Source organism: Columba livia, chromosome 3 (assembly GCF_036013475.1).
Source record: "Columba livia isolate bColLiv1 breed racing homer chromosome 3, bColLiv1.pat.W.v2, whole genome shotgun sequence".
NCBI lineage: Eukaryota > Metazoa > Chordata > Aves > Columbiformes > Columbidae > Columba > Columba livia.
In genome coordinates this window covers 69,078,849-69,100,088 of record NC_088604.1, presented here as the reverse complement: position 1 = coordinate 69,100,088, position 21,240 = coordinate 69,078,849, and the positions used below count along the sequence as shown (strand labels likewise).

The window sequence follows — 21,240 nt, the reverse complement described above, 5'->3', positions numbered from 1 at the left end:
AGTTTAAGAATTTTCAAAACTTTTAGGGAGTTGACTTTACTTATCACTGTTTTATTCTGTATAAGATACAACAATGAGTTCTGTTACGAGAGTTTGAGAAGTCCTTTGTTAAATCAGACACACACATGCAACTTATCTCTATGCATGATCTGAAAGCTTGAAGCCATTTAATTATCAAATACTGTATATTCTGAGTAAAGCATTAATTGTAATGTAGTTGGTTCCACTCCCTACCCACCTACCCCCCCTACCTTTGCTCCCTTCAGGTGAGTCTCAGTTTGAGATGAGGCATGTTGTTTTGCTTCTGGTGTTTACTTATGCACAAGTGCATTCCCTTCTGAGGGAGTGCTTTTCCTAAATTAGTTTTACAAATCAACCCTTAGCAAACTGTTCTTCAGTATTAGGAATGCTTTAAAAATACTGTATATTTGTTTCAGTCCATGAGTTAAGTGCTACTTTGCATAGGATGAAAATAAAACAGTGGAAAACTTTCTTTACTCTTCACTACAATTAATACTAATATTGTTATAGACCCACAGAAGGAAATCTGAAATCATGATGCACTTAGAGTTCTTTAAAATCTATGGTCTAGTTCAGTGTAACGATAAACATTGAACTAAGTCCCATGTGTACAGTGTTACAACAGTATAAAGTGTAGCTGTCTACATGCCTTCATCTCGTTAGTTTTAGCATTCCTAAACTGCATAAAACATATCATCTTTATAATTGAGAATTTATTATGTGCACAAAACAATAATTAAATGGGTCTTGTATCCACTATTTAATTTCTTTCAATATTAAGCACCAAACTTTTAAATATTGGGAAAAGGGTTAGATTTAAGTTGTAACAATCATCAGATATTCAGTCTGTAATAGTGTGAATCTGTGTTTTGGAAGACCACATGTGGGTGTTTAGTTGCACTGTTTATTAAGCTACTGTTGTCTTTTAAAAGATGAAAAAGTCCTAGGTGTCACTTTTATCACTAGTATTTTCAGTTGCACTTCATTCATTTTGTGTATAGTTTTTTTTGAAAGGCAGAATTTACTGATGTATGTTTTTCTTTCATTTACAGATGCTGGAAGTACGTCTGTTGTATGAAATAAATGATGTTGAATCTCCAGATGGTGAGCAGGTGCCACCTTTACCAACTCCAGGCACAGGTTCCAATCCTCAGTCCATTGTTCCCCAGTCTCATCCATCTACTAGTAGCAGTTCATCTGATGGACTTCGTGATAATGTCCCATGTTTAAAGTAAGTATATTCTGTTATACTTCAGAGTGTGAAACTTGTGGTGAGGATCTATGTACTTGGATGTTTTTAAAGATACATCATTGTTGGTAAAAATATTGTGTTTCTTAGAGCAACGTTTTCCAAATATTTGAAAGTTGAGTTCTGTTTTAAGAAATTAATATTCCAGTCTTTACTTTTTTAAACTTCCTAAGTTGGTTTTTAAAAAAAAAAATCCATTGGAAACTGTGAAAAGAATTAGTAACACTTCCCTTTAGACACTGTACACTTTTCTTCAAGTCAAGACAGCATGCGAATGCTGGTATGCCTTACTCTAAAGAGGGGAGAAATGAAATATTGGTGATCATTACTCAATTTTCCATTAGGTAACAAATCAAAAGGGCCTTTAAAAGGAAGCGAATCAGCAGTTCCAGTGTGTTTTTTCTCTGTTAACTTTTATGTGTGTGTTTGATTCTTTGCAGTTTTCCAACTTCCTGAAGTCCAGTGTGATGTAGAATTTAGTGAATTCTAAGTCCAGAAGGGAAAAATGGATACTGGGGGGAATCATAAAAAGAGACTGTTTTGTTTACATTTCAGAGTTAAAAATTCTCCTCTCAAGCAGTCTCCAGGCTACCAAACTGAGCTAGTTATCCAGCTAGTGTGGGTGAGTGGAGAACCTCCTCAGCAGATAACCAGCTTAGCAGTCAACTCAGCGTATGGCCTGTAAGTATATCCTACATAGTTTTTTCATTATTCTGTTAGTGGTTTAAAATAATCGATTAAAAATTAAGTCTCCATGTATGTTCACGCAAGCCGCACAAATACACGAGAGAGGCAATCAGTCTCAAGTGCTTAAAAGATAATTCTTTTTGGGTCATGGCAGATTCTGATGATGTTTATGTCAGAAACAAATCAGCATCACACTTCCTCACCTAGCACTGTACAACCAATAATAAGTGTCATCTAAGGCTCTGTCAGATCAGTTGGCAAATACAATAACAGTGTTCTTTTCTGTTCAGTATCATGTTTCTTTACAAGAGAACAATTAAGCATTCTAAAATAGTAATTTATAAATATGTGAAATTTAGAGTAATTGATAAAAATGAAGACGTCTTAAATTCCGAACAACAGCAAACACTGATATAAGACCTTACCAATATTTAATTAGCAATATCTTTTCTTTCCGCTTCTTTTTCCAGAGTAGTTTTTGGAAACTGTAACGGTATTGCCATGGTTGATTATCTCCAGAAGACAGTGCTCTTGAATCTAGGCACTGTTGAACTGTATGGCTCCAATGATCCTTATCGCAGGGAGCCACGATCTCCCCGAAAAACTCGGCAGCCATCTGGAGGTGAGTGACCCAAACCATGTTTTAACCAACTGTGCTTTTTTTTCTGAGCTTATCTGGGCTAATAGTGTATATTCTTTGAATACAAGCATCTTTTTCTCCATTGTGGTATAATCCATTCTTCTTGATCTGTCACTATTGCAGGTTTGTTACTTCATGTTTCCTTCAAAATTGTTGCTTACTGGAATCTACTGATGATTGATATTATTACTTATTTTTCAGTGTAATGTATGTTTTAAGAAAAAGTAGATGGGGAAAATATATCTGTGTGAATAGATATAAGTATAAATGCACAATGGATTTATGCAGTTTAAAAGATTTTAACTTAATAACACAGAATGAAGTAGTAGAAGTATCCCTGGTATTCCTGATAAAACTAGTACCCATATCACATGCTTGTATAAACCCATTAATCTTTGCAAATACCAGGTGTATCTGCTGCGATCCTTTGGCTTCTTATTTCATATTTTGACTAGAAATGTCCCTGACAAGTTGAAGCTTATGTTGTATATGCTGTTATGTCATGCTTGAGAGGAAGCCTGTGATTTAAATTACCCCAACAAGCTTCCAAATACAAAGTGGCGAAATAAACATTTTTTGAAAAAAGGACTTTGAAGTAAAAATACAGTGAAGAAGGGTGTTTCTTTGCAACTGAGGAGGAAAGTGACTTCAGTCAAAATTCTAAGCTTTTTATTGCCAAAAGGAAAATTTAGTATTTTTAATTTATTTTCTCCTTGTTATGTAAAGGGTACTTTTAAGTTTATTTGGAAAACAGCTAAAGATAGAATGATAAATAATGTCACTGCTGTCCCAAATTAGTATTTATTTGATAGAGCCTAAGTTTTCTGAACAGTTTATTTCCTAGCATGGATTGCTTTATTTTGAGATCCAGATTAAAGTCCAGGTAAGTTCTTTAGGTAACCTTTTATTCAAATTGAAATGAATGCTCTAAGATGCATTTTATTAGATCATTGGTTTGAGGAAGATGCAGTTAGCACCAATCAGCTTATTTCAGTTCGGGAACCTGGTCTAAATATTAACATAGAGGAGAACATACACAGTTGGTATCCTGTCAGATAAAGTTTTATTCGTTATAAGAAAATATTTGATAAACTATTACTTTACATGAAAGAAAGAAATAACCTTACTGTTTGACTGTGTTAGTTTCTCTTGGGAGGGCTTGATTTCTGCTTCATGCATTTAGAATCTAAATTTTAGATAATAAACTGCCTTTTGGAATGTTAAACACAACTTTCTTTATTTCCTTGCCTTTTGTTATTTTAATGTATTGGATTCACATAACTCTTGAGTTACAGCTCTCTCTAAGATGTTCGTGAATGAAGTCCTTTTAAATTATGAATATAACTCTTACATGAAATCATGTATTTCTTTTCTCATCTCACGTGTTAATACTAATTATCTGCATGGCAAAAGCATTTTATAAAACTGATTGTACAAGTTATTCTGCTGGCTTTTCTGTCTCAAATGTACTGTTAGTGTCTCCGTCTTTCCTTTTCTCATTGCTTCATAAAGGTATGCTGACTGTGGCTTCTTGCATGTGCGGCCTTTCTAACTTATATTCAGAGTCTGTGAAAAAGCTTCGCACCTCTTATATAAGTAAGTCATCTCATGGCAATAAAATATTTTTTTAACATCTGAATTTATTTTTTTACTTGTTCACTTCCCATAAATATTTTTGTTAGTTTATTTTAAGTACTTGTTTTACATTTAGAAACCATTTTTTAATCCGTTGTGCATCTATTGTATTTCTTTTTCATGGCATCTTTAAAAGAAACTTGAAGAAAAGAAAACAAACATAAGTCTCTGTGTTTTGTCATTTTAAATAAGTATCAAAATGAAAAGGAGATCCTGTCTCAGAAGTTACTGCTGTCTACAGATCCAAAATCTTACTCACCAGAGTTAGTGTCATTTTGAAGTCTAAGGCTAGAAGCTTCCCTTGCTTGGTATCCCTTCTGGCAGAAAAAGCTTCAGAGCTCTAATGTTAGACTGCAATTATTAACATTTTAAAATATTTGCCTATTGATTTGTCTAGTACAAATGAAAATTTACTTCTACAAAAATGTTGTTCATAGGGATTCCAAGTGAAGATGTCAGTTTTGCGCAGCCCTGTGGGGTTTCCAAGCAGTTTTGAAGTTCAGGCACCTGTCCAAGGGAGGTAGCCCATCAGGGCTTCTCTGACTTATTCCATCATTCATGACATCCAAGAATTTGGAGAATGTAAAGCTGTTTTTTTTTTTTTTAAGCGTAACTTTGTTCATTTCCTTAGGATGCTAGTTTTCTCTAGCCCTTGGGCAGAGGTAGGTATTTTTTAATTGAAGGAGAGTAGAATGAAACTAAGCTGAAAGAAGAATGACCTGGAGTTATTAAAAAAAAAAAGAAAGAATCAGACCACAATCTAAAGTCTCTTAGTTCTGCTGGTTTTGTCTCCCTCAACAAGAAAAAAAATTACATTTCAAATGGTAGGCTCCATAGCCAAATATTGTTTTCTGTATAGTCTTCAATCTGCCAAGGGAGAAAGGGAGCTAGGCATAAAAGAAATGCCTCTGCATTAAGATGAGACAGAACTGAAAACCAGGATGGGCTGCTGATTTATTATTGTGAAGGGAAACAAAAGATGAGCAGAAGTCCCAAAACTGGTTTCTGAAGCTAATGATTGTAAAGCTGAGTTTACCTGGACTATTTAAGAATAAAGTAAAACAAGTTTTGTATGAAAGAGTTTATTTATTAAGCATGTAGCTAATTCTCTTTCCCTCCATCATCCCCTCAATATATTGATCAGCTGGAGCTACAGTATTTTTAAAAAATGAAAATAACTTCTATAGAGACACATATTTACCATTATTTGTAGTTCTTTCAATATGTGTTACTCAGAATTCAGTAGCTTAAACAATAAAACATTATTGCTGTGTAATTTTCCACAAATAAGAAGTCTGTTATATTAAAGAACAATCCTGTGCTATACTGATAGGGTTGGAACTGTAGGAGTCAGAATACTTTTGGATTTTGCATTCTCCCTTTCTTGAGCATTAATACCGGTGTTTAGTATCTTCAAAGATGCAAAGATGCTTTGATTTAAAAGATATGCCTTCATTGAATTCTTTGTCTTTAAACCCCTTTATTTCAATACTTCCAAATTATTTTTTCTAAGAATAAGACATTTTCAACTACTGTACAGCTCTAATGACCTTCAGGGAGTATTAGTACTTGATTCATAAAATCTTTCTAGAAAAAGTGTGCATGTAATGTGATTGTTTTAGAGAAACTGTGTTTCCCATTCTCTTTAAGAAGGCCACAATGAATCTTAAAAATCATAGTATCCTCTGCATGCATTCACACAAGTTCTTCATTAGTTATATTAAGTTCAGGTTCAGACAGCATGGAACACAGCAGCATATTGTTACTGTCCATTGTATCCCAAGATTGGCAGAACAAAAAAATAAATTATTTTAATATAGAAGGGAGTAGAAGAACATTTGCTGTTACTCAACCACTTCCACAGGTTTTGCCTAAAATATACAGCAGAAATTGGTCCTTCTTCCTTAAGAACCCTCCTATTCTATATGCTCTAGCATAAAATGTCTATTTAATACATCATCAGTATCTGCTTACATATTTATAATTTAAATTACATGTCCTCAGTCAACCAGTTGAAAATTTAACACAGTTCTTAAAAAGCACAAAATCTTCCCTTGGCTTGTGTTGCAAGAATATGTATGTTTCTGTCATCTTATTTTTTTCTGCAGAAAGAAATTCAGATTCCTGTCTTAAAGCAGCATTTAGAGACAAGACTTTCTACAGTAGCTAGACTGTAAACTCTCATGTCATAAATCACACTCTTTAGTGGGATAGATCTTAACTAATGCATAAAACTTTTGTATAGGTTTATGATAGAATGTTTTGGGGGTTCTCTGTGGATCAGTTGATATGAGTTATTTGTGAAGATGTATATTAATCAAATTGTAGCCTCAAGACTTCTCACAAAGAAATCAAGCATGCAGGTGTGTGACTTCATTCTTGGCTAAAGACTATTCTTGTCAATGCAGGATTTTAGTTTTCATAGGAAAACTAGTGTGAGAAGTTAAACTCTTCCTGTGAAGATAACTAATTTAAGTTTTTCTGGGGAAGACAAAATTAGTTTCCTGAACTGTGTGTTTGGATTTGTAGAGTTTGGCTCCCAAATGAGCATGATCTAGAAACACAACTATTTCTGAAAGCACAGTACAGATTTTTCTCCTGTAGTACTGCTACCCTCTACAACTTGTGTTGCTTGTTGAGAGAGCAGCACCTGGATTTCTGAAAAATCTTTTTACACGACCTGGTCTAGTACAAAACATTTAGACACCCATGAATGTTTAAAACTCTGGTGCTTTCAGAGGTCAAATCACACTTTATTAGAGAATATATACCACAATTATCTCATAGTGCTCATTGATTTAATGACAGAGAAATAAATTGCTTTGTTCTTTCTCCTGTGTATTGGAAAGGTATAGCTTCTACCTGGGATTTTGCCATACATTTTGGAGTTGAAATCGGTTCCTGGACTGTTGTTAAGCATAGGCTTAACCAAGCCTTATGGTCATTTGATAATTTCACATCAATCCTAGTCGTTGAGTTTAGAGGTTCAAGCTGTACATGCTCTTAGTAGTCTTTAAAAAAAATATACTTTGCATAAATGAAACTGTGAATGCAATATACTTTTAATGTGTTCCACACTAATATATTTCAGGAGAACATTTTTCCTTTAAATTATTAACTTCTGTGTTAGCATTTGGAAATTCTAAAACTTTGGAAGAGTAGCACTGTTCCCTTTTTTTATTGTTGGCTGTTAGTGGATATTTACAAATTCACTAGTGAATGTGTAGAGTGTAGCTGTATAGGCAGGCTTTGCATCTGTAAGCCTTCATTGCCTTAGCTGTTACCATTACACCTTTCAGGCTTTTTGACTATTTGAAATATTTGTGTGCATGCAAAAACCTTTCGTTTTAACAAATATCCTTCACTTCTACTGTTAAGTATTACAAGCTTGTTTGCATTAGTATCACCTAATGAAGTTTCTGAAGGAAACTTTATTTTATAAATCGAAAGATGAGTTATTAGCCTTAAAATATCAATAAAATGCACTTTTCTCAATTTTAGGCCATTTTGACTGCAATTTATTGTCAAAAAGGAAAATGGCAGTGTTCAGGGCCAGGTTGCATGGGGCTTTGAGCAACCTGTTTTGTGGAAGGTGTCCCTGCCTGTGGCAGTGGGGGTCGGGACAAGATGATATCTAAGGTCCCTTCCAGCCCAAACCGTTCTATGAACATACTGCAGTGATTCAAATCATAAGATTACGATATTGTTAAAATTTAGTGACATTCCTCCATACAAGGAAGAACATTTCCATAAACACCCTAGAACCTAAATTCTGTAAGGAACATCATTAAGGAGTTTTGCTGTAAAATGGACTTAGCAATGCATCAGCAAATACAAAGCTTACTGTAACAGTGGGAAAATAATTTGAAAAAGGGCACTGTGTTTTACACATCATATTGCACACATGCTTGTAATTCTTAAAGGTCTTTTTTCATCTGTCTTTCTTTTTCAATTGAACTTTTAATATAATGCTAGGTTTTTCAAAGCGAAGGTGAAATTTCTTACATATTTGTAGGATGTAAATAATTAACTGTTCTGATAAGTCTGTCTTGCTGAAAATATGGTGGATTTTGTAAAGAAAATTTCAGTAGGAAGAAGTGACTACAGACACTGTGGGTAATGTCCAAATGTTTTTTAAAAAGTTATACATGAATTCAATCACAACTGGCCGCTTTGTGGCTAAAAATAAATGAAATTCCTAAGTGCAGTGGAAAAAAAAGATAAAATAACAGCTTTATTTATTACACACTGGTTTTGTGTTCCAGCAGGTCTTTGTGATATTAATGAAGGTGCCGTGGTACCAGAAGATCGCTGCAAATCACCCACTTCAGGTAATCATAACTTTCTCTGATCTTCAGTCTTAAGCTTTTTATTTGGCCAGAAGATGGCATGCTTTAAGTGAACATTTACTAGTTAAGTAATTATATAGAACCTGTTGTCTCTCACTAAGTGTTTGGGCTGTCATAAATTTTGCTGTGTTACACAACTGCATTTTTAAAACAAGGCTGATTTAAGAGATGCAATAGGACTGTGTCATGAAGATGAGTGAGAAGAGAGATAATCTGAAATATTTATGCTTCAGGGAACATACTGCACAATGGAATTTTGAAACATTTAGAGATGCACAAATTCCTGTAACAGTTCATGTGTCTGTGTTTCAGAGTCCTCAAAAGTGGTAAAGATTATTTATGTAAAAAGAACTAGTTCTGCATCCTCATAAGTGGTAAACTACTATTTTTCTTTGGAATTGGAGGTCTTTAGAAACTGGTATCCTTACCAAGTAACACTCCCTCTTCTTTTTTTCTTTTTATTACTTGCCACTACTGCATGTGACTGTTTTAAATGAAAGCTTTAGTAATATGTAATACTATTTAAAATTTTGTTTAATATTGACTAGTTGAGGCTATAGCCATATAAGTAACTTACTAGTGCATGTCAATATAGTATTCAAGATTAATATTTCATGTAGTAGCTAAAAATTTATCTTCACCTCTGAATTTCTCAAGTAATAGGTCATTTAATCTGCTTAATTGAAAGCTGTACTCAAGTTAGAATAAAGGACAAAATTACAGGTTTACTCAGTACCTAAACTAGTATGTGTACTCTTTGGAATGTAGTGTAAAATGGTAATGAAAATAAGAATGTAATAATAGATTCCTTTTCTATTGTAGCCTGTATCTTTCAAAGCTAAGTTGAAAGCATAACAAAGCAAAATGTCATGTTTGTAGCTCTAGTAGAAACTTTAACATAAATTTTAATTTCTGATTTGACAACTGCTGTCTTTTGATGTTAATTTTAAATTCTGCAAAACTCTCATCTGGATCAATCAATGTCATTTCCCTTTTTTCTAACCCTTACTTAGAGCAAACTTATAGTAAAAGCAAAATCTGGCTGGCAATTTTGATTGAAAGTCTTCAATGAAGATGTGATTTCATGACAGACCTGTGCGATGCTAAGCATTGGCATGCTGAAGTTGTCACCTTCAGCATCATTTTTTAATGCAGGCATTATTTTTGTGGTGTTTAGGATAAAGTGCAACTTTGCTGTCTCACTTTTAAATATCAAGACCAGTGTCTATTAATAACTTGCTGTGCAGTGCTGCCATTCTAGTAAATTATTTTCTCTGTCAATATTGAGGAGACTGATGATAATTCTTACTTGAAGTCCAGCCTAAGATTAGCTTCTGATAGACTGCTATAAAGTATGTGCATGAACAGCTAATGTGTTGTAGCCCTTAATCTGTCTCCTTTTTTCCCCACCTTCCTCTAGTATCACTCAAATGTGAGCCCAAACCACTTCCAACTGGTACTGCTAAAACTTGTAAAACATTATTTAATTTGAATTAGAGGATTTATGGTCAGAATTTGGAGAGAAACTCAATTCACTGTTTCCACTAACAGTGCGATGAAAGAAAGCCCAAAGGTGAAAATAAAGGTTTTATAAGGAAAAATCCTATATTTAATAGTGACCTCCCTCCCTATTGTCTCAATTGTGTTTGCTGAAGTAGGTTAAAAATGAATGCAATCTGGATATTTCTTTAAGAAAATTGGAAGAGGGGGCAATTTAGAATAGATGGATTCAAATGTTTTAAAAGGAAACAGAATTAGGAGGAAATTCCTAACCCTGCGGAGGTAGAAATCAAGCTCCAATTTATGCATCGACTGTTTGAGAAGACTATTTTGAAGTTGGTTCATATTAGAGTAAAATCTAGAAGCTTGGATGGCAGAGTGTTCTGTGAAAGAGTATAGAATGTCTTAGGTGTATGCACAGTACTAAAGAGAAGTAAGTCTAAAGTACCAAAAATAGGGAGTGGACAAAAGATGGAGGGGAAAAAAACATTGTTGCTTTCCCCTGTAAAATAGAATCTTGAAATAATGAGCTCAGGCTGTGCCTTGCTTCCCTTGGTTCTGTCCTCTCCTCCCAGCTCTTGGCAAATGAGATGAGGTTCCTGGCAGGCTTCTCCAGTTTGCATTTGAGAAAGGTGCTCGGAGGGAGGCACCTCCCTAATACAGAAATCATTTGCTGGTGTTTGAAGAGGGAAGAGCTGCAGTTCCTTAGGTTTGGATTAACTTTTATATCTTTTCTGGGCAAGAGCACAAGACTGGAAAGAATTTTGAAAACAGCATTCTCTTTTCCAAGATAAGAGATGACATTTTGGAGAAAGCAGCTGCACAGTATTGATGAGCTTGAGATGTAGTACAGATGAGAGACTTTAATAAAATTTTCAGTCTGGAGGCTTTCTAGTTAAGAGGAAAATACACTAGCCCAAAACATTTGCTTGTTATTAGCTTTAAAACTGGAGGATGGGATTGGCAATTGAGCATGTTATTTGCTTTGACTGTTATGGAGAGATCTGTAAAACAAACCAGCCACTGTTGGGGCTGCTCTGCTTTTGCTCAAGTGATCCAAATCTTCCATCTCTTCTACCTCTCCATGCCCAGGTGAAGAGAAGTGGAAGCCAACTTTCATCAGCCTCCTCCAGTGGGTGGTTATACAGTTGAGAGGACTGTGAATGGGACTATACAAGTTAGAGTATCTTACAGTTTTAATAACACAGAGCTATAGAAATACTGTGAAAATGCTAGAGAAATGATAACTTTATCTCCTGGTTTTTCTACCTAAGTTAAATGATAATAAGGTTAGGCTTTGGGAGCTTTTATCTGACCCATAAAACATTGTACAGCACTGCAAACTGTCAAGTTTTTGTGTTCACAAATGTCAGTGTTTGCATTCCATTCTTATTTTATACTTCCACAATATACAATCCAATGAAATCTAGCATTTTTTAGTTCAGCTGTGTTCTAATTTCATGACAATGGTAAACCTCACATTGTGGGCTATAGCCACTGCTGGTTTTTCAGTACTAAGAATTCAGGATAGTTGCAGGTGGCAGCATTGGCTCTGAATTGTCTGCAAAATAGTTGAAGAATGGTGGCCCAACAGTGACCTACTGTATTGGAAAAACAAAACAAAACAGCTTGAGTTTGTTATGGCATTGTTCTTTGAAACATGATTTAGGTTAATCTTTGGTGTCCTAATCATGGTTCCTGACACAATCTAGTTATTCAATGTAAGCATTTATTCAATGAGGGGAATATTTCTAGCAATAAACTTGCTGCACTGTTCAATGTTGTAGCTTATGTCATAATTTTTGTGATTAATATGGCAGAATTCCTGTCATACCAAAATAATTTGCACTTTATAGTATCTAGTACAGGTACGGAGAGTGCTGGTATCAGTAGTTGATGTTTTAATACATCTTGCATCTTCCTTAAACTCAAAGCATGTATTAATACATTAGTTTCTTGTCAAAGATAAATGTTTGTATATCCATTTCATTCTGTCTTCACTCATAGGTTCTGGTTCACCAAGCAATTCTGATGATGATCAAAAAATGAATAATTTTATAGAAAAGGGTACAGTATTTTTCTTTTCTATAGTCTTATTTTTTTCTCTAGATCATCCTTTGTTATACTTAGATTGATCTTTTCTATTAAAATATTATTTCCAGTGAAGACCAAAAGCAGAAAGATTTCCAAGATGGTAGCCAATGACATAGGTAGGAACTAGAAAAAAATTCTGCTCTGTTCCAGTGTCTTACTCTATGCAACACTAACCCAGCAGCAAAAAAAATAAATTTTTCAAATCTCAATGCATTAAGTTATTAATTCTTCATTCTCTATGCTAATTGGCAATTCTATGGGCTGCTTCTGTACTAAATACACTGGGTACAATCATTTTAATAAAAATAAAGGATATTGGTGGTTTAAATTCTCTGATTTTACAACTGAACCTCTCTGTTTTCTGGATGGGTGAAATTCTAATCTGTACTAGGAGTTCAGTCTATGCAATTCACAACATTATTCCACTACTTTAGCAAAGGTATGCTCTCACTGAGAACATGTGGCTGATTCAATTTTTCTTTTGTGTGTTGCATTCATAGCCATATGGTCAGATTTCCATATGACTATGGTCAAAATAGAGGTAGTATCATGTTTTCCTTTAATCATCTGGAAGAGAACTTGGTCATATATATAAGTATGTCCGGTTACTGTTCCAGAACTGTATTTACTTTTCTGCATCCAACAATTACACAACACCATACCAGCTCCAGACTTGTATCTTAACAATTTGGTGACAAAATTGCTTTGGAATATGTTGTATGCAGGTAGATTGAACCCTTTAATGCTTGGATTGAAATAAACTCTGCTTCTGACAATGGGGTTTTTAAATAAATGAAGATGAAAGACTGATTTAATTTTGGGAAAGGGATTCTCCTTCCTTAACTGGGATGTGGTTATTTTCATTTCAGAATTATTGTGTTCATCGTTCATTTTGTTTTCATTTAGTACATCATTGCAGGAGGATTTTATTTTATCCCTTTAGTCAGATCAAAAGGTTGAAACTACATTATATAGTAAAACCGTTTGTTGAATTGCCATTTCATAGGTTGTATTGAACCATAGGTTTAAGACTAAGGAGGAAGAGATTTATTTTCCTGTAGTATCCCTTTGATTTGCTGTTTGGCAATTTAACTTTTTTCTTAAACCATTAATGCCTTTTATTGTAGTTCAGTAATTAAGAAGATAAATAATTCAAAATTCAGTGGGATAAATAAGAGTATGATGAAGTCGTCTTTGGAATCTGAGGTACTGAATGAGGAAGAGCAAGAACATGCCCTTTCTCAGTACTAGTTTGAGACGTCCTTGCAGTGATAACAGAAATGTTAGGGAAGATAAGTTCTGAGACACTGGAAACCAAAATGTAATTCAAGAAAGCAAATGGCTGTCAATAGTATGCCATGTCAATTCATCTGTCATTAAAGAGAGTATCATTTACATGAGTATTGGTTAATATATTCTCCTAAAGGAAATTCAGGCTACCTAGAAACTAATGTTTAGTTCATCTGAGAAAAATAACATTTAATCTTGTTCATGTTATATCGGTGCCTGTTCATGAGAAAATGTTTCCCTTCTGTCTCAGTGCAGCCTTTTCTGACCTTAAGACCACCTATCTTGTGCAAAAAAACATAGTTTGTTTGAATGTGACTTCATTACTTTTTCACTTTTTTTTCAAAGAGTAATGTTATGGTATTAATAAAACATGCTAATTACAGTTCTATAGAACTATTGACATCTGTTTCAGCTTGAAGCCTTTCAACTGAAAGTATTGTGAATGTTTTTCATAGCTGAAAAAGCAAACGATCTATTTACAAGTAATGGGTTCTTCAGGGTGTAAGTTAAACACAGAGTTAATTGAGACAGTAAGGCATTTGATGTGTAACTCATAAATGTCTCCCAGTCAGCCAGTACTGTGATTTATGTATCTTGTGCAGTCATTGGAAGTTTAAAGAAATTTAGTTATTTGCGTTCTGTTAGTTTTGAGTGGTTTAATGCCATGTACTCTGAATGTTTTGTGTTTTGAGGGTTTTGGTTTTTTTGTTTTTTTTTTTTTTTTTTTTACTGCTGTGTTTTCTTTACCTTATCTAGCATGTTTACTCTGCATGGCTCTTCCTGAACTTATATTCTAAACTCTTCCACATAAGTCAAACACCTCTTCTTTGGTGTTAATAGTTGCATGGTTTTGCATTTCATTGTTTTAAACTGACTTGCCAACTAAATGTGAATGGACAATGAGTTATGTAAAATGTGCTATTTACTGTCATTAGCGTGACCATGTTGTATGAAATGTTGTTTACCATCAGCTGTCTTCACATGGATGAATTCGATGTATGTAGCATGGCTGTCATTCTTTGCACTGGCATTTAGTGCCATCAATTGAAGTTCTTTCCAGTCTTTGACAGTGTGTAAAATAACCTGTCAAATAGATTGTGAAACAGAACAAGAATTATTTACATTGATAATTTCAGTTGCTCTTAACATCATTCCTGTGGTTTTTGTCCCACGGGAACAGTGAGTAAGGGGATCCTGCTTGCAAAGTGAAAAGTAATTTTGCTTCAGTGGTAGAGCTGTCAGGTGGTAACATAATACATATGCCTTTAGAAATAGGAAGCCAATGTCAATTGGCTCTTACTGAAAACTTATGTAGAGGCATCTTCATTTCTACAGATTTCTGTCATTAGTGACAGTATTAAATGAGGATTCTTGCTTTGTTAAAGGATCAAAAACCATCTAAGACTGCACGATGGTATGAATACCAACAAGCACCAACACTCCAGCATTGCTATATATATACTGTTAAGATCAGTTAGTTTTCTCTTTTTTCTAAATACTCAGTTGTGAGTGTTCTGTGCTAAGGAATGGGTAGTAATTCAAGTTAAAGACGTATTGTGAATATGTTGCTTTTGGGTCAAATTTCCCTTTTATTTGCATCAGAGGTGATCTTTGGAAAAGCTGTAATTGCCTTGGATGTATGGAGATACTTGATTTAACGAACTGTTTCTAGAAATTATAGAAAGTACTGTGGTCATTATTAAAAGCAGCTGTTTGTCTTAGGAATGGCAAATGTTTGAAAGTATGAATGTGCTGTGGAATAGTACAGAGAAGTCTACTAAATGTAGGTGAACTTACAGGAGGAAGAATTGGTAGGTAGCCTTTAATTTCTAATGCCATGTCATTTTTACAGAAAGTCATTGTGATCCAGCTTCACTGAAAGCAAAATCTTGAGCTGTTTTGTTACCCATACTCAATTAATTATTTGGTATGAAGAGATTTATGCAATTAAATGTATAGCTACAAATCAGGTCAGGGGTGAAGAGGTATTGTAACATCCATGAATGGAAGAAGCTTTAGTAAAGGTGCTTGCAAAATATTGTAGATTCTAAGACCTGCACTAACTATTTCAGTAGGCTACATGTCACATAATTTTCAGGAAAATGCATTTATTTTCTGCAGTTTTAAAATGTATAAGGAATTGCAAACAATATTAGTAGGCAGATCTAAGCAGAACAGCTTTAATTCCAAATTTCTATAGTCCTTGGTGTTACTATTAACGTAAGGTTTCTCACATTTGTTTCATTCTAAGTGTACTCATAAATTATTCAAACAGTGCTAAAGTCACTGACTGTTAGTGCTGATTTCATGGAATAAAATCTTAAGATGCTCATAAGTACTCATTCACCCTAATGCCAGAGTAACACTGTTTCTTCCAATGCATTTTTCATACTTTGACCTAATATTGGGTAGATCAAGTTCATATTTCAATACATTCTCTATTAAAGTAGTTTTATTATTTATATATGTAATTCAGAGATTTCAGCACTGATAATGTATTTCTCTATTTTACTGTCACTGGTTACAATATTCAATTCTTTAAACATCTTGAAACTGGTAATGTAAATCTACCACTTCTATGTAGTTGTCAAATAGAGAAAAATTTGGGAACTTTGTCTAAAAAATTTCTAAGCTCATGAAATGTTAAATGAAATGAGCTTCATGTAAAATTCTGTTGTCTACCAAAACACCAAGGTACTTGTTTCCTTTATAATCTTTAGGTATTTTAAAGGGTTTAGACTGCTTCCTTGCATAGGGAATGGATTACAAATCACTCTATACGCAGGGGTGTCCAACTCAAATTTCACTGTATAAATGTACAGTCTTAAAACTACATTCTGCCCTTTGAAGGCAAACACGAGGCTGATGTGGCCCCTGGTGAAATTGAGTTGGACACCCCTGCTCTATAGCTTTCGAACTGATGTGCTATACATGGTAAAATATCAGCTCAGGAAAACCCACTGCAAATAAAATGTTACTATTACTGTTAAGTTACAGCTTTCTATTGATAGTTCAGTCATGTCTCAGCCTTCAGGTTTTCTTCATTGAATTGGTTGACTCTCCTGTGCTGAAATGTAACACACTGTGCCAAGGTAACTCTTCATATTTTAACACCTGCCCCCTCAAGCCTGATCTATGAGAAATCTCCAAGAATCCCAAGTGTTTGTTTTGGACAGGTCTCCAATATCATACCTTTATATGATGCTTGATTATATTTGTTAGCAGAAGAAAGAATGTATATGTGCCCATGTATGACTCTAGGTTTTATAATTTAGAGGAGTATTAAATACAGGTATAAACACAAGCAAAATAGTAGTTGTTGCCTTGAGTAGCAGCGTGGCAGGCAGAGCAAAACAGCTCCTTGGTCTCTGTCTCCTTTTCTCACACCAGCTGAAAGTTTGTCTTCAGCCGCCACCACCACCAGGAGAGGTATTAAACTCTGATATGAGAGCTGGTCCTTGAGCTCAGCCAGCCCCAGCAGGAGCAGCCACCATCGCCTTTGCCCTGTTGTGTGACTGCAGTAAAATGCCTGACATTGAGCCCTCTCTCTGTAGATGTCCAGCATGTCTCTTCCATTTCTTAGATGTATATCTTTTATATTGTAGTTGTCTAGCATGTTGCTGGTTTTCATCTGAGGCATAGCAAAACTGAGTTTTCCAAAAGTGTTGTAAACCATAAGCCAGATATGAATACAAGCAGGTGTTTGTATACTAAGTACCATTTAAAAACAGCATAGCAGGTGAAATATTCCTATTTTCTTATTGCGTCTTTAGCCACTTTATTCTTTAAACACAAGATGGCACTACTGCTATTTAAATAGATTCTTGTTTCCTATTTACTTTTGAATTATAGAAGGTTTTGGCACATTATGTTTTGAAATGTGATTTTTTTTTCCTGTGTAGCACATTAATTCACAATTTCTAGCAATTACATTCTTAACAATTCATGTATCCTCTTGTGATATTAATGAGGCATTGATCACTGTTCGTAGAAAATGATGTCTTGACAAATTTGTTTTGCCTTATCCAGCTAGTTCACACAGCTGGCCTTTCACTAAGGAATGAAAAAGATAAAATTGTGGATTGACTCTTAGAATCCAACACATTTACCTGTACTTGTTGTTACCTGCTATGTTACCTAGTACTTTTTTTTTGGTCATTTTTCTCAGAGTTATTAAAATTGCCCAATAACCATTTCTATTTGAAAAGCCAAAAGTGACAATTCTAGTCTGCAAATGACTAAGTTAACTAATCATTGCTAGTATTCACACATGGTAAGAGCTGTGAAAAGCCAAAAATAACTCAAATAATTTGTGTCCATACCTGAGCTTTTGTTCAGTATCTCAGCTTTTATGGTTTACCTGTCTAACACAGAAAACAAGTCTTACGATGAGAAATGCCCATCCTTCAATTTGCAGTTCCAGATAGGGTTTCATGATCTCCTTTCAAGCTGTTTCAAGTTCAAGCTGACAGCAATAAGATGAGCTCTTGGTCACTGGTGATGTTTTGTACTAATGTTTTTCTGTTTGTAGAGCTGAGCTCTGACCAGAAACAGGAGCTGATCTTGTTGGGCGGGGGGGACAACAAAACAAAACCAAAAAACCACAACCCTTGGCAGAAACTTCATTCAGATGAGTTTTGGCCTCACCATTAAGCTAGGCAGATGCCAGTGCCAATGCAAGGATGAAGGTAGAAAACATGTAGCTTTCCAGTTTCAACCTACACTAAAATAAGTTAGTGACTAGAATTTCAGTCTGAGAGTAAGTAATTTCAATTTAATTTAAATAGGGCATACTTTGTAACATTGACACATGAAGGAAATTAGATTATTTCTGGAGTCTTATTTTCAAATTTTTATAATGTATGACAGGAATAAAACTGTTCAGCTATTCAGATGACTAGCACTTGCAATATTGATGAGCATGATTGATGATACAATGAAGCATTTCACTTTTTGAAGGAGTGGAAGTAAGTTTAAATCACATGCTGTTCTTCAGGATACATAGAAAATTGAATGATTCCTGTTAAAATGATAATTAGAATGAGTTAGCTCAATCTTTAGCTGAGAGAAGCAGCAAGATTCAGGCTGCTTTATGGTGGGTATCCGTTACAAGATACTCATAGAATTAAGAGGCTGTTCTCAACATCTACTTTAGGTAGAGAAGTATTACCCTTACAAGAGTGAATTAAATGATATATCAAAGTTCAAGTGTGTGGCTGGGAAATAAATTCAGAGTCTAGCCCTGGTCTTGTAGTTAAGCTATGTCAAAATTATTCCTCCTCCAGTAACTCTTGTAAGAAAGATGTTATAGGGATATATGGCTACTAGTGTACTAGTACTAGTAACTTCTATTATAGCAGCATTTGTTAGTATTGTACTGCATTTTAAATGGACTGTAAGATTTCCATTCCTATAAAGACAATTTTCCAAGTCAAGGATGAGGTCAAATGCTATTTTTTACTTCAGCAATATTATCAAATTTTTACTTTTTTTTGACAGTGTTGCAAGTGCTTGTATGATGCTGATTTTGTAATTATTCTCTGTAACGCCTTCATTCTTCTAAGGTTGCGAATTGCATCTCATTACTAGCTTTTAACACATGTACATTAAGATTTTTAGCATAATTAAAAGTTCATCTTTTCTCTATTTTAAATATTTCAAAGAGAAGAGGGGACGGGATGTTAACTTTATGTAAACTTTAGTGCAGATTCTTGCAATAGCCAAGAGTCTGTGTTCTGCCTTCTAACCTGAGGAGGTAAAACTCAAGGTTGAGCCAAAGCAAAATTCATCTAGTCCATCAAGTTCTGCCTAAAACCTGAGGAGAAATGAAGCTTGGCAAAAGTCATAAAATTCTGTATTTGGGGATTTTGGTATTTTTCGTGCTTTACTTTGCAACCCTCCCATGTGGAAGTGAGGCTCTGCTTTAGTAGAAATCCTATTTGAGTACTGCAATTAATGTAATAATGGTATACTAAATATGGAGAAAGAGGCAAATAAAGGCCAGCAGAATAATGTTTATTCATTTTAAAAAAAGGATATACTTCACTTTTCAGCAAAGATGTCCAGGAAGCTAAGTTTGCCAACTGAGTTAAAGCCTGATTTAGGTAAGTTTACATAGTTGACTTTATTTTTACTAAAACTGTTTTACGGAATGTGAGTACATTAGAGTCCTAAATTATGTAAACTACCATGACTTTATGTTGCATTTATTCAAAGTATAGAACTAAAATTTTAACTCCACTCTTTTTGGGGGCCCTCAGGCACAAAATGTCATTGCTGTCATCATAAGGTAAGCCTGCAAGTCTTGTACATGGCTTATCGCACCTCCGTCACAATTTTTAGGCATCTGTCACTCACTTTATCAGTAGAGTTGTGATAGGAAAAGCATGAATAAGCAGGTAATATAAGGAAAATTGCTGCCTGTTTTGAATCATCTAATGATTTTTAAATTGAAAAAATAAATATTTTAAGACTAACAGGATATGTTGGGGTCCATTCAACAGATAGCTGGATGTAGTTTTATGAATGTTAATTGTCATTGGGGACCACTCTTTAGACAAAAATAATATACAGCTGTTCGGATGGATGACCAGTCTGAGGACTTCATTTTTCTTGAAAAAGCATGGTACCTTTTTATGTAAGCAGTTCAGTTGTGAAGTCTATAGCACTAAAGCTCATTATATTGCATAACTAGAATGGCATACAAATCAGTAGATTTATTATTTTTTTAGTACTTTGACTGCCAGCTTGTAGCTCAGATCCAGCTCTCTTGCCTTGTTCTCTGAAGACGATGGGGGACAGCTGTGGACCTACAGCAGTAGATGCAGCCTGAATGTGCAAGCTGCCTTCTGCTGCCACAGCTGCCTCCCCTCCTCCAGCAGAATTGCTGCCACAAGCCCAGGAGAAGGCAGCTGCAGAACTGTGTATTTGACAACTGCTGCTACCAGCAAGGAAAGAGTCCACTGGGGTGTCCTGAAACTGAGTGGGACCACCCTGATTTACAATGTACACTTACAGCTTGCTCCACTCAGAGAAATGTGAAGTTGGAAGGAACCCTCAGAGAGCCTTTAATCCATTGCTAAGGCAAGGATCCAGATGTCTGACAGTTCAACCCCTCATCTATTCATGAGCCTCCAATAAATAAGTTTTTAGAAAAATCCTAGACAGAAAGTTCCAATGTTTTTGGTCAGACAAATTCCCTGTTGTTTAATCAGTTTTTCTTGCTTCCATATTAACTTTTTCTTGTCCTTTCCACAATGAACAGGGATAACAAGTGTTCCCTATCTTTTTGTTAGCCATCTTTTAAGCTGCTGAAATCTGTCATCATATCTCTAATCTTCATTTTTGCAGACTATTTTTTTCGTAAAGTTCAGTTCCTTCTCCTTTTTTAGGTTATGTTGTCTAAATCTAGGATGGCTTCTGTTGATCTCATCTGGACTTGGAATTTTTCCTCATCTTTCTAAAACTGCTGTGCTGAGAACTGGAGGGACTTAACTGTGGCCTTGTTGGCACAAGAGAGCAAAAAAAAAGTTGATTTCCCCCCCACCCCCAATCTATCTGGTTCTTCCTTACTATATTTACTAATGTTTTAGAGATAAGTTCAGTTTAGGGTGAATTTTACCATACTTTGCAAACTGGACCACATTTGTACTTAAATATTATCTGATTTATTCTATTTTTACTGTTATTTTACTCCCAGTTCTTTTATAGCATTAAGTACTAAGAAGGGTGGGGTTTTTGTGAAGACTAGAGAGAAAAGCCAAAATTCATTATTT

General features: G+C 34.8%; 1 protein-coding gene across 11 annotated transcripts in view; it reads left to right on the top strand.

The window, feature by feature from the left end:
• STXBP5 (syntaxin binding protein 5) overlaps nucleotides 1-21,240 on the top strand; it is a 101,769-nt gene that overhangs the window by 63,844 nt on the left and 16,685 nt on the right. For 3 of the 11 annotated variants that reach the window (XM_065057494.1, XM_065057495.1, XM_065057493.1), the window contains 7 exons: nucleotides 1,074-1,252; nucleotides 1,826-1,951; nucleotides 2,428-2,579; nucleotides 8,498-8,563; nucleotides 12,089-12,148; nucleotides 12,244-12,291; nucleotides 19,519-19,569. In XM_065057494.1, coding sequence (XP_064913566.1) covers nucleotides 1,074-1,252; nucleotides 1,826-1,951; nucleotides 2,428-2,579; nucleotides 8,498-8,563; nucleotides 12,089-12,148; nucleotides 12,244-12,291; nucleotides 19,519-19,569 — 682 coding nt within the window. The remainder of the gene's footprint in view (nucleotides 1-1,073; nucleotides 1,253-1,825; nucleotides 1,952-2,427; nucleotides 2,580-8,497; nucleotides 8,564-12,088; nucleotides 12,149-12,243; nucleotides 12,292-19,518; nucleotides 19,570-21,240) is intronic. The other 8 variants (XM_021294888.2, XM_065057498.1, XM_065057496.1 and 5 more) reach the window with 8 other exon arrangements.